Below are 16,659 nucleotides of genomic sequence, written 5' to 3'. Positions count from 1 at the left end.
AATGTTTTTTCAGAACAGCACTGGACTATATGCCTTCTAGGGCAAGTTCACTTTTAAGAACACCCAACAGAAGCTGCAGATGTGGCTTCTGTTGCCTGATGCAGTGGTTACTCCATCTGCGTGTTGGCAGCTGCAAATGGGGGATTAGCTGAGGGAGCAAGCAGGAGTGAGGGAGCGAGCTGCAGCTCCTGGTCTTGATTTCTAAACTTCCAAGTGGCCTTGAACCCTTCCTCCTGTCTGAGGATTTACTGCTGACTAAAGAGAGCTGCTGGGTGGTGCCTCCTGAGTGCGAACAGAGGAGCCATTGACACAGGGCTCTTTAGAAAGCTGATTCGGTGAACTTTCTGATGTTACCTTAAATTACCTCTTACTTCTGCCTCCTGATGCTCATGGATAGATTTAAAAAGAACAGAGTATAGCGTAGTTTCAGTTATGTTTGCACTCATTTATTCATCGTAGTTAAATTGGGCAGAGTGCAGCAGTTCTCTTAATACTGTGAATCTGGGTTTAGCTGAATAAAACGTAGGGTTTTATTCACCGAGCTAGCACTGCATGCTGTGTCCAACTGGACTAGTTCTGTATTTACTGCAGGCCCTGATCCTGCAATTCGCTTCTCCTGGAAGGACCCTCTCCTTCACGCAGAGCGCAGCGGGGTGCTGCAGCAGTGCAGCAGCTGCACAACCCAGGCATTTTGCAACCAACCTCTAGAGCCCTGTTGTAGAGCGAACTGTTAAAAGAGCTTTAACGTCCCACAGAGAGCCTTGTAAAGCTCGATCAATAGCGCTTTTTTTTTTTTCTTTCTTTCCTCCTGGTAAGAGGGAGAGAATGGCCTCCGCCCCGCCCGCGGGGCTGCTGCGGCGGGTCCCTCCCCGCTGCAGGAGGGACGCTCCCGGCTGCGCCCCGAGCAGCGGCCCCGCCTGCCCCGGGGAGCGGCCGCTCCCGCCCCGCCGCCCGGCCCGGCCCGGCCCCAGCTCCGCGCTCTCCCCGCAGCGCTACCTTAAGGGGCTGGTTGACATCAGCCGAGTGGGCTGGGCGGTGTGGGTGGGATTTCCTGTGCTGGAGGTCAGCTGCTCCCCGTCCCTCGCCCCTCCCTCCCTGCCGCCCGGGTCCCGCTCTCCCCGCGCCGGAGGGTCCCCGCATCCTCCCGGCTCCCTCCTCTCGGGTTGGATTTACATAGTGATGTGTAAACTACAGGATGCCCAGCAGCACTGGAAAGAGGTTTAAACCTACTAAATACATCCCTGTCTCCACAGCAGCTGCCTTGTTAGTGGGTTCGACTACTTTATTTTTTGTTTTCACGTAAGTACCGCTCTGGCGGAGGGGGCCCGGGCTGGGGCCGGCGGGGGGAGGCGGCTGGCCTTGACAGCTCCCCCAGGCCCCGCCGCTGCTGGTCCCGCTCCCCGCCTGCCGCCTCCTATCCCTTCCCGGCTTGGGTTTGCAGAGGCTTAGTATCTCTCCGTATCGTAAAACGTGTCTGACAGCCAGATCCACCATTTCATGGCACCTAAACCCCACCAGACTCCCGCAGCTGCCGGCTGTGTGCATCAAAGATGCCCGTTAGCCGCAGCCCCCCTCTCCCCCGTCTGTCCGAGCAGGGCTGGGGTGTGCGAGAGGGACGCGTCCCCAGCCCCAGCCGCCCTGGTGCCGACAGCCCCGAACCCAGCCTGCGCTTTATCCGGCCACTCTCTTCGGCTTCAGGAGGGAGAGCTGGCCTTTCCGTGAATCCCTCGCGTGTTTCGGGGTTTATCCGGCAGAGCCTGCTGAAGTCGAAGGAATCCTATTCTAAGCGTTACGGGTTCTAGATATTTTTATGTAACTGTCCCTAAAAGCCTGAGGATCTAATGAACGAATTTCGATTTGCCTGAAGGAGGGAGGGGGAAACTTTTCCCCCCCTCCCCGTTTCCTCTTATTCCCTTCTCCCTTAAATGCAGAATCGGGCTCTGGCGGTCGGCTTGCAGATCTCCTGTAGTTCTATTAATATGTGAGCGGTGTAGCGCTTCAGCTTTCTGTTTCCTCTCCCTTTATATAAACTTGACTTATGTAGATTGCTGACCCTCCCTATGCTGGGGTGAGGGCAGCATCCCTGCAGAGGCGTTCTTGGCGTTTCGAGAGAGATGCTACAAAACTGCTCCAAAATGAGCTTTGACTAAGCTGCTTTTGGGGAAGGTGGAAAGATCGCTGTTGGGTATTAAGATTTATTGTTTCGCTTGTTTCGAAACTCTGTTTTCCTTGTTTTGCCATTGCTGATTTTTAACTGAGCTCAGTGAAGCTGTTGGAAGCAGAAGGCTATATAACAGTGGGAGTATGTGTCTGTGTCTTTATCCTTCTTGGTTTGGCTGTGATATCATTCTCGATGTTTCAAAATGCTCATTGCTGGAATGGTAATCTTAATGTAGGGTTTCAGAATACAATGCAAATGTTGTTTTGTCTAACAGTTTCTTTAATTGGAACAGATTTTGACACTGAGTTGTGCTCTTGGCTTAATGTGACTTGATTTCTTGTTGCCTGTTTTTAATGCGTTGGATATGAAGTACTGGTAAATCCTTTCAGGGTGTTTTAGTCTTTCAGGAACTGGTGCAAGCCCCAAGAACTGGTTCAAGTATAAGCCTATCATTCATTATTTGGGCATCTAATTATAGCTTGGCGCTCACAGGCAAACACGAGACAGAAGTTGGCTTTTGTGATGAACTTGGTTGACACTGGTGTTGTGAATATTTTTTAAACAGTTTCATAGTCGAAGAAAGGGGTCTTCATGCCAGCATTTATTTTTCTTGCATCTTGAGAAATGGTTGTACGCTAAGGTTGTTTTGGAAGCTGTATGTTTGTTTTCACACGATACTTTCAATGTAGAGCTACAAATTGCTTAGTGATGTAAGACTTTCCTGGTAACACAGTTGTTGTTGAAACATCCTTTTGGCAGCAGGACATCAACCGAGATGTTCGTTTTAGAATTTGTTACTGTGCGGAAGAAGCAATTGGCTTCAGTCTATTACCGAATCTCAAACTTAACTCTGCTCCCTCTGTTATCAGTGAATAATTACATGCAAAATGAAGTATTTTTAGGATCTCGCCATATTGTAACTTGGCCTGTGCATCTTGAAGTGTTAGTAAATTTTTTGAGGACTGTCCCAGACATACGTTCTCTGCTGCTGCCAAGTCTTGTGTGTAATAAAAGTAACACATAATTGAGCAACTGTTGTCAGGCAGTATCTGAAGGCCTGTCCATTCAAAAATACTCCGATAAATTTGTGTGGAATTGCTGTTGGTTTTTATCCTGAGCAGTTTTAGTAAAATCTATCTTTGTCTTGGAATCGAAGCAAGTAGTATGCACGAGATTAGTGTCTTGGGGGGGGGGGGAGGGGTCCCCCCTTTCCTGAGCATCTCCCTTTTTTTCCTCTTTTACCTCAGGCAGTGGTTTGTGTCCTGAAGACCTTTTTGTTGTGATATGTTATTCAAGGCTGAGATAGACCTGAATTTTCAGAGGTGTTGACTTGCACAACTATTCCGATGTTAGGTAGATCTCTGATAGGCAGCAGTTGAGGCACTGGCCTAAAATTGCTGTAAGCGATGTTATTGATCCAATCCATGCTTGCTTGTCATGGCAGAAGAACTTTATCAGATGGAGATTTATGTGTGTGTTTATTAATTCCTTATTTGTGTCGTTAAGCTCTAAGGCTGCTATGTCTGTTAATGAACTTAACCTGTGCATAAATATATGAAACTGATAATGGATGGGACTCATATCAAATTTGGGGTGTACAGCAGCTCAGTGGGTTATCAGAGATTTGAGCAACTTCAGTGCTGTGGAACTGAATAATGGAGGTTAATATATGTGGTAAAATTGAATAATAACTTTTTAAAACCACTTACTAAACAGAAAAAATAATCCTTTTAGGACACTGCAAACATTTCTGAGTAACATGTATGAAAAACAGAGGCTCTAACTTGGCTTTCTACCTAGGCGTATTTGTGGGCTCAAGCCACATGTTACAAGTGTCTTCTGCTGGATCAACAGCTCTTTGAACTTAAAGACTACATTGCTAAAAAGCTAACCCTGGCCTTCATTTTTTAGCTTTTGTCCAAACAACGTTGCTAAACACCACCACATAAAGAGTGTTTGAAATACACATTATCTCTTATTAGTTCACGGTGGTGTTGATCAGTAGTACTCTTGTACTTTAATTTGGGAAAATTCCGTGATAGATTCTGTTTTGTTCTTTTTCCTCGGCTAACTATTTAGGATTCACTGTATTGCTGTTGTATTCCTTCTGGTTTTATGAGGAGGAACTAAACTATTTAGCTATCAAGATTATTGCCTGGAAAGGCAACTGAATATTGCAGTTATACTATCGCAGGCTTTTAGCTCTCCATGTGTGTTCCTTTAATGATAAATACAAGCGTGTGAGTAGGTGGTCTAATTTGTCACAGTAGGAGAGTAAACAATCATTAACTCTAAGCATTATGAAGGAATGTATCAATAACGTTATATATAATAATTACATTAATTTACTTATATGAACAAATCAAATGGCACAATGAAGGAAGAACCAATTCTTCTTCACATTGCAAGAATCCAGAGTGATTCAGTTGTAGCAGACCTGAACTTATTTCTGCCAAAACCTCTTCTCTTTGTATTTCTCACAAGGCTTTTTGGTAGAGATAATAATTTAACCCATTTCAGTGAAGTCTGGGCTCTTATGCCTTGGACCACCGGCTGCTATGATGTAAACCTGAGTGTGTTCATCCAGTTCATACAAAGAACCCGAGTCTTGTGAACTTCCCACACTATTTTAGGTTGCGTAACTTCCATATTAGTAGAGAATGCAGCTTAATTGTCAGTAAGCATAATGCTGTAAAGCATAACGTCTCCCAATGAACTATTATTCTGGAGCTAATGGTTCTCTTCACCTGCTTAAATTGTGCTACTTACTGTAGGTTTAGTGCTGAGAACCTCTGAGTTTAGCAGCTGCAATGCCTGTATCTATAAATTACACAGCAAGCTAAAAGCATAAAGCTTTAAGGAAAAACTGTGGCTCATTTCAGTAAGGAGGAAAAAAAAGCTCTTCATTCTCTTGCTGAATATTGTAGACTAGAAATTTCTGATAAAATACCCTTTTTCAGACTGTGTTTTCTGTAGCATGCAGTCACTTAAGCATCTTTGAAGTATGGCAGAAACACGTAACTCGTAACAAAGGTCCAGGTGCCACGATGGTAGGAACACTGCTCTATATTGTTTCCTTAAATGGGATTATAAACTGGGTAATTTTCTGGGTGGAGTGAAAGCACAAGTAAGGTGAAAACTCATTCAGTCAGTACTGAAAATGAGACTTCAACTTTGTTCTTAGAAGTCATAATGGAAGGTAATCATTAAGTATACGCCACAGACGTATGCAATTGGCACTCTCATGTGGTCTGTGACACAGGGGAATTTAATATCAATAACCCTCAGGAAACAACCGAGGAGTGATAAATTGGTGTAAAAGAGCAACTGAAGTTGAAGTCACAGTAGGGATGGAAAGAAAATAGAGAAGTAGCCTATACCCTTGCTATTCAGATGGTAGAAGGAGGAAGAACGGCTGGTGGACTGTACTCAATAGGAGGGCTTTTGGATTTACCTTAGCAAGAAGGAAAGCTCAGCTTCATTCATGAATGTTTCAAAAAATTTGTTGTATTCCCCCCACAATTGTACATCACGTTACTGTATTTCATGAACTAGAAGGACTCATTGCAGTATTTCTGCAATGGCTTAAACATACAGTTTGGCCGTATATGAGCTCAGATACACTTATATTATGATAAATGCACTTCTTAAATCATAAGCACTTCCCCCCAAAATTATATGATCCTGCACTGGAATAGCCCTAAAATAAACATGTAATAGCATTTTAAAGTTCAAAACTATACTAACCATTCTGGATGGTAGTTAATGGAAGTATAATTACACGTGTACCTAAAATTCTTGAACGATCTCTTAGATCTCATCTTCCCATGACTTGTATATGTTCATAGATCAAAAAAGGGGAAAGCATCGTCTGCCTTTTTGACTTGGGTTTGTTTAGTCACTAGCAAAGGTCAAGCTAATAGAAGATCATCTTTGCTTTAGTGAATTCAGTTTGTATCCAAAGATGTTTTTCTTACCTAAAATATTTTAAGGACTTCAGCGTATTCCAGTTCCAGATGTTCAGTGTTCACTTCTGCCAGTTCAGTGTTCTGATTTCACTTAGAATAAATGATAAAATGTGATTTAAAATGTGTATTACAGGTATTATGAGCTTCATCTGTAATGCAGGTAGATTTTATACCAGCCTAGAGGAAATAGAACTGGATGCTGATAAGTAGATGCACAAAAAAGGAAATAAAGATCATAGCTCAGATTGTTTAATCTGGAGATGCTGCTGGACAGCATGAATTCTGCCTTGGAGTGTGATCTTACATCCCTCTTATGGTTTGGCCTCTGCCTAGTAACTTGCTGAAGGCTCCTTGTGGATTTAGGTGTAACTTTGGTGGTTGTTGCTTGTGACTTACAATGCCGAAGTTCAAGGCTCACTGTGGCGTGTATGAAAGCATGTGGAAACACTACCACTCTGCTTATCCACTTCTCCCTCGTACTAACTGAATGGTCATACCAGATATCCTTGTAATTCTGAAGCCTTTGCAACACAAAGCTCATCTTCCTTGTCTGTTTCTAGCCATTCTGGGGATTCATTTGACATTGGTAATGCTAATTGTGAAAAAGAACAAATCCCCCCTTCTTGAACTTTCTTTCCAAACCATACTTCAGTACTTGGAATATTAACCTATTTCTGAGTTGAAGAGGGTGGTTGTTGTTGGGGGGGTTTTTTTGTGTGTGTGTGTCCCCTGCAAAGTGAAGAAATTGCTGGAACTGATAGGGAGCAGCTTCACAAAGTATACATTCACCGACAGCCATGCAGATGACACTATATAGAGGAAAAAGGGTGTGCAAAAGAAGTGTCTATCAGTTTAATTAGGCGAATTTCAAAACTGACTTCACAAACACTGATTTCAAGTAGTGCCGTTTAGCCTCCTGAGATATTTTAATGTTTTCCATCTTAAATGCATCTTTAATGGCAGGTTTTCCCTGTCCACTCTACTGGTGATCCAGAAAAGGTGAGGCTTGCCAGGTTGACCTGAGTCATCTCAGTTGTCATGTCTGTCAGCTTCAGAAAAATATTTAGTCTTGTTATGACAAAGAAATGTCGTTTCAAGCTGTGGCAATTTCATCTTGGTATATAATTTTTGTAAAGAGAATCTAGACAAACTTGTCATGCAAGATAAAAAGACAGGCAATCTCAACAGGAAAATCCATTTAACTGAAGTGTGAAAAGTCTTTTTTTTAACGCGGGAATAGAGCTCAGTTTTACTGCTTTTAACTAGTTGATTCTATCATCTTTGCTTCCAAGGGGACCAGCAAAGTTGGCAATACAGGACACTTCTGAAAGTTATTAAAATTCATTCCTTTAGAAAAAAACCCAATGTTTATTATCAACAGGAATATTTTTTCTTCCTGTAGTTTGGAAGAGGGAAAAGGAATCATCTGTGTTTGATGGTAGTAAATAGCCAGACATCTTCAGCTGTGGGATGCACAGCTATCTGTGTGCAGCCATCACAGTGGCATTTCAATGCTCACTGTAGATCTCATTTTTAAAGGCAGAAGAGCTAATGGAGTGAAAGTTATTCCTGTACGTGGGCCATCCACAGCTGTAGTCAGTGTGTGATTTATGCCAGTAGCAACCTCCTTTCTATTTTCCCTAATGAGCAGGGATTAAGGATGTGGGTGTATGGAAATGGGAATGAGAGGGTGTCTCAATTAGATAGGGTGGGCCTCTCAGCCTTTGTACATGAATATACAAACAATTTTTCTAGTTTTGTTTAAAGTCCTTTTCAAGGTGCTAGTTTAAATACTGTCCGTGTTTGTCCAGGTATGCCACACATGTATCCTTTTTATAAATAGAAGCAATCTCTACAAAATTGTTCAAACGACGTGGGAACTCACTTGGTTTGTTAGTAATGTAAACTAAGGGATGCTACTGTTCAAAACACAAATAAAACTTAAATTGAGAGACACGTACATTTGGTGACCTTGGAGGTTTGATTTTTGAGGTTCATTACCAGGGACAGTTGCTAATTACACACATTTTAGTATAAACAACTTACTCTATTGCTAGGTGCTTCTTAGCTGAAATCAGCTGTAGGACCCTGTGGCGTGGGGATCTATGTGGGACCTCTGAAACCTGGAACAGGTTTTCTGTTCTTACTTTACTTAGTGTATAAGCAACAAGGAAACTTTTCAAAGCCTACAAAGGGCCTTGGGTTTTGTTTAGCTTGCATTGGAAGATGTCTGGAATACAGTAATAAGGTGGTATAAGCCAATTTAGAGCATGAAATAGATGCACACTAGAGTGGCGAGCAGTATCTTAAAAGCTGAATCAGTGCTACAATTGTGTGACCAGTGCAAAAGTGGAACACTGATTTACTGTCCTTTGATTTAAGCCAGTAGATACAAGACTTTTCTCACTAATCCAATAGTGATGTTCAATTTGGCTGCACTGTTAGAGAGCTACTATTAGTTGATCGTTTGTCAGTGGGAGCTGCTAATGAAATTGAAAAGAGGAGGCATGGAGGTTGAAACAGTAATGCTGCAGTTTTTAATGAACATTCTGTATTATTCTTTTGCAAAGAATACCATAGACTGGAAAACTGTAGTGAGCCTAGATCTTATTTTACCGTAGGAGAGGTGGTTTTGGGGATCCTTGCTTGGTGATTGCAGTAATTAATTCAAATGAGTACACCACAGCATAGTGTATACTACATAAATCTTCAGCCAGCAATCTGTATCCAGAAAGAGGATTTAATTAGTCACTGATTGTTCTTCTGCAATTACTAATGCAATTTAGCTAGACTTGCTTCAAAGCTGTCCGAAGTGCCTAAAATTCTGAGCTCTAAACCAATTACGCAGACATTAGTAGGTACTTGACTCTTTGTTTTTCTCAGGATGGATATTATGGAATAAACTGTACAGTAATCCACCCTTAGATATTGCAGTGGTTACCATGGTTTTCTGTTTGTGAAAGTGTAAACGCAGAATTTGTGGACTTCAAATGTGAAATCCTTAGGAAATATCTGTACTCTACTGCTGTGTGTTGAGATCATCCAGTAACAAAGGACAGTGGAGTCAGGTGCAGAAAAAAAGACATCTTGAATTTTAGATCTAAACACCAAAGCAGCTGTTTCCAGTGTACGTGTGCACGATTTTGTTATGTACTTTAATATTGTGTGGAGTCACATAATTAGGAAATGCCGCCCTTTGTGCAAGAGGACAAGCAGCTCGGTGGAGCAAGGCAGGCAATATGCAGATGGGAATACATGAAATACATATTTTTGTCAAGCCGCATATAAAATGATGTCATTATTTTTTGATGAAGGGGGGCGTTCATAGAGGCTGACTACTCAGTAATTCCCATGGAAATAAGGTTTGTATATGCCACTTTGAAATGACTACTCTCCAGAAGACCCCTGTATGCACTCAGACTAAACTAATCGCAGAATATTCTTAAATGAACAAATTACTTTTTAAGTTGGAGCCTAACAAAGCAAACTTGAAACTCCTTAAATATATAAGGGCTTTCATAAATAAGTAAGTCAGACAAAGCCTTACTCTCCTAGGATTCTTAAAACTAAATTGGCATTTACATTAGCTCTCTTTCATGTCTTCAGGGAAATAATCCAATGTAATATCTGTATCAACACAACTTTAGTACAGTGCTGGGAATAAGGAAAGCTTGGACCTTTCTATAAACAAGCATCATTTTAATTTAGACTCGGGTCAATCACAGAAATGCTTCAAAATGGAAAGGTTCAGCTTAAAACTTTTCTGCCTACTCTGATCCCAGTCGGCTGGGAGAGGTGGGTATTTTCTTGTGGAAAAACACTTCCTCTCCCCCTTTTCAGCCAGTTCAGTTTCAAAAGTTTTTGGGGATTATTTTCATTGTGTATAACCTACCTTTCAATTTTTTCTCATGAGTGAGATCTCATTTTGCATGTTTAGCTTTCTCTGAAGATTAATGTTTGCCCTAGCAATAAGACTCTCCAGATGTGTTACGATCTAATAACACTAAGGACCAGTGGTTAACCCTTGTCTGCTGTCAGCAGCTTGCTGAACCACCTCCCGTGTTTTACCAAAACCCAGCATTTGATTATGTAGTTTCATAGCTCCAAGCAGCAGGAGCCATGAGTTGTGTAGGTGGGCACCTTCTCCCTCCATGGGGTTTGTGTCTGGCATTGGGCTCGGGAACCACTGCCCAGAGACTTCCCCCTGGAACCACACTGTTAACTTGGTTTCTCCTCCAACATCCCAAGGCACAGTGGTGGAACAGGGACTTGGGGATGTCTATATGATCATCTTCATGTGGTCAAACCTGTGACTTTGACCAGTAACTCTGTGGGGGGGGATGGTGTGTGTGGTTTTGTTTTTTCGTTTTTTGGTTTTTTTAAAAATTATCATCTCATTTCTGCCTTGTATGGTGTGTAAGTCTCGCATCTTTCTTTTCTCTTTGAAGATCTTGCTCCAACCCTTGCCTTACCACCTGGCCACATGGAAGCAAATTACTTTTCTAACGGGTCACTCCTTGACTGTAGGTTGAGGTTTGTGGTTCGAGTTGGCAATCTAGGTTTGTTTTTAGGGATTGTACAGACATTAGCTCTGTCTCTGTGCTTTACACCTGTGGCTCACGAAGGTCTCTAGGATGGAGTTGGGATTTGGCCTGGCAGAACTCATTTTCTTTGGGTATTACATGGCATGTAGCCCTGATGTTGTCTTGGCTAAAAATTATTAGCAAGACCCCAAAGTCATGAACTCTTTCCTGTATACGTGCATTTCTGGTTAAAGAATCTTGTCTCCTTTCTTAACTGCTATCTAGGTGACAACTGGAATTCCCCATTCTCACAAATTTATTGCATGAGGTCCCTACCTCCAAATCAATTCTGTTCCTTGCCTGCCTTGAGTTATAACTTCTGGAGCTGGCCTTGAACCAAGTTAAAATGCTTAAAATTGTTTGAGAGTGTGCAGAAGCTAGCGAAAACTGCTACAGGTAGAGCCATAAGAGTGAATAGGACATGCATGCTAACCCTGTTATAACATAGTTATATATCAGTTATATAATATAGTTACAGTTTAGTCTCCTAATTCACAGGGTCATACTTCTCAACGTATTCTTTAACTCTGTTTACACTGTATGCTAATTACTCTGCAAAGAACCAAGTACAAGCTTGTGTAGTAATGCAGCTCTAAAGAGAGATTTCACACAATATGCATTTTAAAATAACATTGTACAAAGCAACAGCCTCTGCTATAGTTTTTGACTTGATCAGTGCACAAGTAGGCTGGCTTTGCAAGTCGCATTTTGTGTAAATGGCTAACAAGTCTTTGTGGCAAAAACAATAAAAGCATCAACAGGCACTGGATTTTTTTTCCAAATGACCAAATTTTGATAATTCTGTAGGAAGAGGTATATAAAATGGCTGCTTCCTGATGCATAGTGTGAGTCAAACAGAAGGAGATATGAAACCATTGAATCTGATGAGGTAACTTCTAATTCATGTACGGAAGTTGTAGCATCTGCAACAGCAAAGGGGATTAATATTTGCCACAGAAATTTCAAAGTGCAAAAATAATGCAAGATTAAAATAACAGGACTTGCTGGGTGTGGCCATTAATCAATTTGATTTTTTCAAATTTTTTTTAAATTGCGGAACAAAACTTCTAGTCCATGTCCAGACGCAGAACTGTATCAGAAAATAAACTGCAAGGACCACCTCAGCTCCTCTTGGCAGAGCTCTGCTGAGAACGTACCCTCATCTTACGTGATATATCCATTTTGAAAGTTAAATTTTGAAATAAAAGCCTGTCTATATGAGCAATGCTGTCAAGAAGCTAGGGGAGAGTGGAGGAGGGCAGGTGGGCACAGTTTTGTTTGTAATAGTGAAAGGGTTGGTTCCTTGAAGTGGGATGGTTCTGGTCGTGTTACCTTGCGTATTTTCAGAAAATGGCATTTGACAGATAGATTGCAATAATAATGAGATACAAGGTCTTACACGTGACAGTGAATTTGGCCCTGCTGCTGCTTATAAACAGTATTTTCAACAGGTTGGGAAACATCTGCTTTCCTTCTCTAATGCTTGAGCTGAAGAAGACTAGATAGAACATAGCATAGTGATCTTTTGGTTCACGTTTGGGCCCTTTCCGGTAGGAAGCTTTGAGCATGATTGTAAGCCTTCATGGGACCCTTCCTCACTTAAGTAGGACTATGTGTGATTCCCATTTGGGAGTTGCCCAAGAGACACCATTCCTCAGTCAGAGGGCAAGGCTGTAACAAACACAGACCTGGGAAAATGCTCAGGTGTGTATATGTATGTATATGTATGTATATGTATTTTGAAATTATTTTGTGGTTAGGACTATTATTAGGGCCGCCTAGTGCCTGGGCTCAGGTCTTAATCCTGCAAAAAGCCTTCTGTACTCTCTCTGGCAAGTCGCTTAATGCTTCTTCTGCATTAAGTGCAAAATTTATCTGTGGCTGTTTGTTACACTGGTGGTTAGCTGGGGCAAAACTGTGCCCCTCCCTGTATTGATGCCTCTGTCCCTTCTGGTCTCAAGCAGCATAATTTGTGAATTAGGTCATCAGTGCTATCATCCTGTTCTGCAAAGAGGGGAACGGAGGCAGAGGGGCACTGTACAACTGGAGTATTGGTGTTTAGGAAGTTTTGCATGTATGCGCCAACTCCAGGCTAATGCCCTGCAGCCCAGGACTCAATGGAGATCATTCTTTCAGAGAAGACTTCTGAAGATATGGTTTATTCTACAGTTTCTACTCCATCTAATGTCAGTTTGGGCCATCCTCAAATGCAAGGGAATGTCATGCAGCAAGACTGTTTTGTTTCTTTAACATTAAATCTGCATGAATGTATGAATAGGGAGATACACATACTAATGCTTCATTGTCTGTCTTTAAAAGTTTAATGGTAACATTGTAGTCTTTAAACTTTCATCTGGATCTCATTCCACAATGGCTAATTACTTTTGCCAAATAATTTTTATTGCATTGTATTGCAAAGGCTGGTGGCATAGAACTAAACATGATATCTGTGGTTCGAGAACTGAAAAATTAATGATTTCTTCTCTAGCTTGCTGTGTTTGATTTATAATTCATATCTGATAAAATAGAAATGCACTTCTGAGCCAGCTATTGTCTCTCCATTTACTATCTAAGTGATTTTTTTCAATTCTTCCCTTGGTGGATGTTGGGGGTTTGTGAATTTTAGGCCCTAGAGCACTCCTGAAGAAGGTGGTTGCCAGACCCACATTTTCTTCACCTATCATTTCCTTCAGCCTCTTTATCCTTTGTAGTATCTGGCCCCAGGACTTGCGTTGACCCCAAACTGCATAGCTGCTGTAGCAGACCGCTGCCATGCCCCTTGACTTTCAGCATAACCTGAGTGCGTGGTTTACGTTTTCAGAGGCACTTGACAGCAGGAGGAAATGGAGAAGTACAGGGGGTTTTAAGTGTCATAAGCAACTACTTACAGCCACTCTCCATCTCAAGGAGAGACATGGGTCTGGACTAAGCACTAACCCCTTTGCACAATACATCCCTCACTTCCTACATCACTTCTGAGTGATCTTCACAGTCACTCTGGGTCTTCCTGGACTATCTGGCTGCCTCTTATGCTGGGATTTTCTGCTGTTCTCAGTCTCTTGACAGGTGACCTCCAGATCAGTCTGTTCAGGTGGATTGCCCAATACACACGCACAGGGTGATCCACTGCTTGTTTACCTTCTTCTGAAACGCTGGAGGAGAGAAAAGGGATTCAGAGTTATGAGGTGCCATTCAAAATCTAATCCCATCTGTTGAGCTGGGGTGGCTTTTATGGGTCGATGCAACAATTTTTCTGTATTGAAAAGTGTAAGTGCTATCAGTGGCTCACTCTCTTTACTGTGACTCACACACATTTGGTATCCCCTCCAAAGAGGCTGACCAACATTTCTATCTTCTTCCCCACTAAGAAGTTCAGTATTCTTAGTCTGTGAATTTACTTCATCCAGAAAAGTAAGCAAAGTTGGGTCTGGCCAACAGGGAAGGAGATGTCTAGCAATTTGCCAGTTACGTTGTCCCCTTCTGAACATGAGAACCCTGTTTAGTGGAGTGATGCATTGGATCCTGCTTTTTTGTGATGAATATTCTTTATGCTTTTGTTTGCATCTTTCAGAGTGGTGGTGTTTATTTTTGTTGCTTCAACTGCTTTGGAAAGGGGGAAAAGCTATTTTGAGTGTAGTATCCACTTGGCATTAAGAAAGTGTCTCTTCTTGCCACGTTTCTTCTTGGTTCCCCTAGAAATACTTTTCTGTTGGGCTGCTTCTGCCATTGTGTATGTCGTGATATGGCTCCAAAAGAGCATACTATGCATGCATGATGGGTGCATGCCTGCATGTCTGATGAGGGTTTGACTCCCCTGGGCACGCAAGTCCTGCCAACTCTTCAGTTAGAAAACTTAAGGTTTTAATATACGTTCTGTCTCTTAGTCCCAGTTTGGCCTCTTCTTTTGGAAGACGTTTCTTTGGAGCAAGGAATGATGTACTGTGGTTTTAGTTGTTGGTTTTGTTTGGTTTTTTTTAAATAAAAAAAAAATTACAGTTATATTGAGATAGTTAATTAAACAATCTGCATTTAATTCCGACTTCTCCCCTTAGTTCCCTTCTCACTCCTTCTTACCATGCCTGTTTAAATAACTTGATGAAGCTGTATAAGAATTACACAGATGGGATGGGATGAAGCCCATCTAAAGCTAGAACCTGATTCTGGTCTCCTGACATACCAATTAAAATCTCGCTGCAAAGCAATTATTCCTAGGTATTCAAGTGACTGCATGCTTGGTTTAAATCCCTTGGAGGGCTATTGGTGGTCCTGGCTGATTGTGTTACTTCAGCTGCCTCTCTCATGCTGCACGTCCTGGGCCTTATCCTTCTGAAGGAGGACTGGCTGCTGCCCAAGTACGAGATCCTGTTCTGTAACTTAGAAGTGATGAGCTTTCCAAGAGAAAAAAGAATAACATTCTTCAACTTCCTCTTGGAAATGACTGAATCATTTTGGTTAAAGCCTTAAAGTGGGACAAATATTTTGCTTGAAGGGGAGAGCTAGCAGAAAGACTGCAGTCTAACAGTCTATTCAGCAAAGTGATTTAGGATGGAAAATATCATGCAACATTACTATATACCTGTGTACTTTCAGTGCCATCAACAGATATCTGAACACACTCCCATCAACTTTTCCAGTGGCTGCTAGTCTTTAGGTGCTTCGCTTCACTCCTCAATTTTCAAGTTGGACTTTCTAATTTTCAAGAAGTACGGAGCCTACTCTCTGAAAGTCAGTCCTCTTAAATCTGCTTCTTCCACAGGGTGACAGTCTTAAAAAGGTCTTGTTTGCTCTTTGGGTTTTTTTGAGTTCAGAAAACAGTGATTCATACTAAATTATATCTTTTAGAAGACACTTCAGACAATTTACCAGTCTGCCCTCATTTAATTGGTAGGGGACAGGATGGAAAGACAGGAGAGTATGATACTGCTGTTGTGAATTAATCTTGCAATAGGCAAGGATTTCTTTCATTTTCCCCCATCTTAATGTTTAGACAAAGGAAATGTATCTAAGGAAGAAGCTGCAGAGTGGTAAGGGATGTTCTGATTTCCCATGGCAGTGACACAGAAGGGATTTTATTTTTTCTCCAAGAATATAGAAACACTTGACTATCACTTCCCTGACTTTACCTGTGATATTTTGAAGGCTGTCGGAGGGAAGGTACATCAAGGGAGGCCTAGACTAAATCACTGCTTATTTTTACTCTGTGCTGTAGTAGCCTTGTCTGGGACCATGTTCAGAAAGCAGAAACCTGTCAAAAGTCAGTAGATCTACACTGAATTTCTAAATTATTATTAGCATTCTACATGCAGATTAGCTTTCTTTTTGATTTAACTATATCTTGGAAATAACCTCCTAAAAATATAATCAGTAAATGAACACAGGATGGCTGCTGCACTAGGCACACTTAAAATGCAGTCATGTATTTGAAATCTAAAATTCTTTATCTCAAACTACAGAAAATAGAAAGAAAAAAAATTCAGAATCCCCAAGGGGAAAGTACTGCATGTTCAGGTCTCTTGTCATGGCCTATTTTATTTATAAATATAAAACCCGTTAAAACTAGTTGTGTTCTAGAGCTACAGCTAGTCCAGTGTTCTTTGTCATTCTCCCACAATGTCACAATAATCCAAAAAGCATGCTTCCATGTGGCTACTACAAGGTTTTAGGTGCATTATATTATAAATGTGTATCTGGAAATAAACTGCCAATCTCCATTTTTGGATGAGCCTTAAAGGAAGATTCAGGCACAATAGAACAGACTTGTTTAGTGACAGTTCAGCATCACTTCACTTGCCATGTACGATCGCCCTATCAAGGACTGCATCCTGCTGTGATGACAGCTTGCTGGAAACTCTCCACAGATTCATTGGAAGTTGGCTGAGCCCCAGCTCCACAAATTAGTGGTCAGAAGAGACTGTTTGTAGGGCACAAGTCTATCCAATTTGTAGTG

At 41.6% G+C, this 16,659-nt stretch overlaps 1 protein-coding gene across 4 annotated transcripts in view; it reads left to right on the top strand.

Annotated features, from left to right (window-relative positions):
* The first annotated feature begins 1,075 nt into the window (after positions 1 to 1,075).
* Positions 1,076 to 16,659, top strand: part of ZDHHC8 (zDHHC palmitoyltransferase 8) — a 121,935-nt gene continuing 106,351 nt past the window's right edge. For 2 of the 4 annotated variants that reach the window (XR_012045202.1, XM_072879689.1), the window contains exon 1: positions 1,076 to 1,299. Coding sequence is in view for 1 of the 4 variants with exons in the window: in XM_072879689.1 (XP_072735790.1) it covers positions 1,196 to 1,299 (104 nt within the window). In the remaining 3 variants the exon portion in view is untranslated. The remainder of the gene's footprint in view (positions 1,300 to 16,659) is intronic. The other 2 variants (XM_072879690.1, XM_072879692.1) reach the window with 2 other exon arrangements.

Source organism: Ciconia boyciana, chromosome 15, assembly GCF_034638445.1.
Source record: "Ciconia boyciana chromosome 15, ASM3463844v1, whole genome shotgun sequence".
Lineage (NCBI taxonomy): Eukaryota > Metazoa > Chordata > Aves > Ciconiiformes > Ciconiidae > Ciconia > Ciconia boyciana.
Note: the sequence above shows the minus strand (reverse complement) of the source record. Positions and strands in the feature narration are given on the sequence as shown.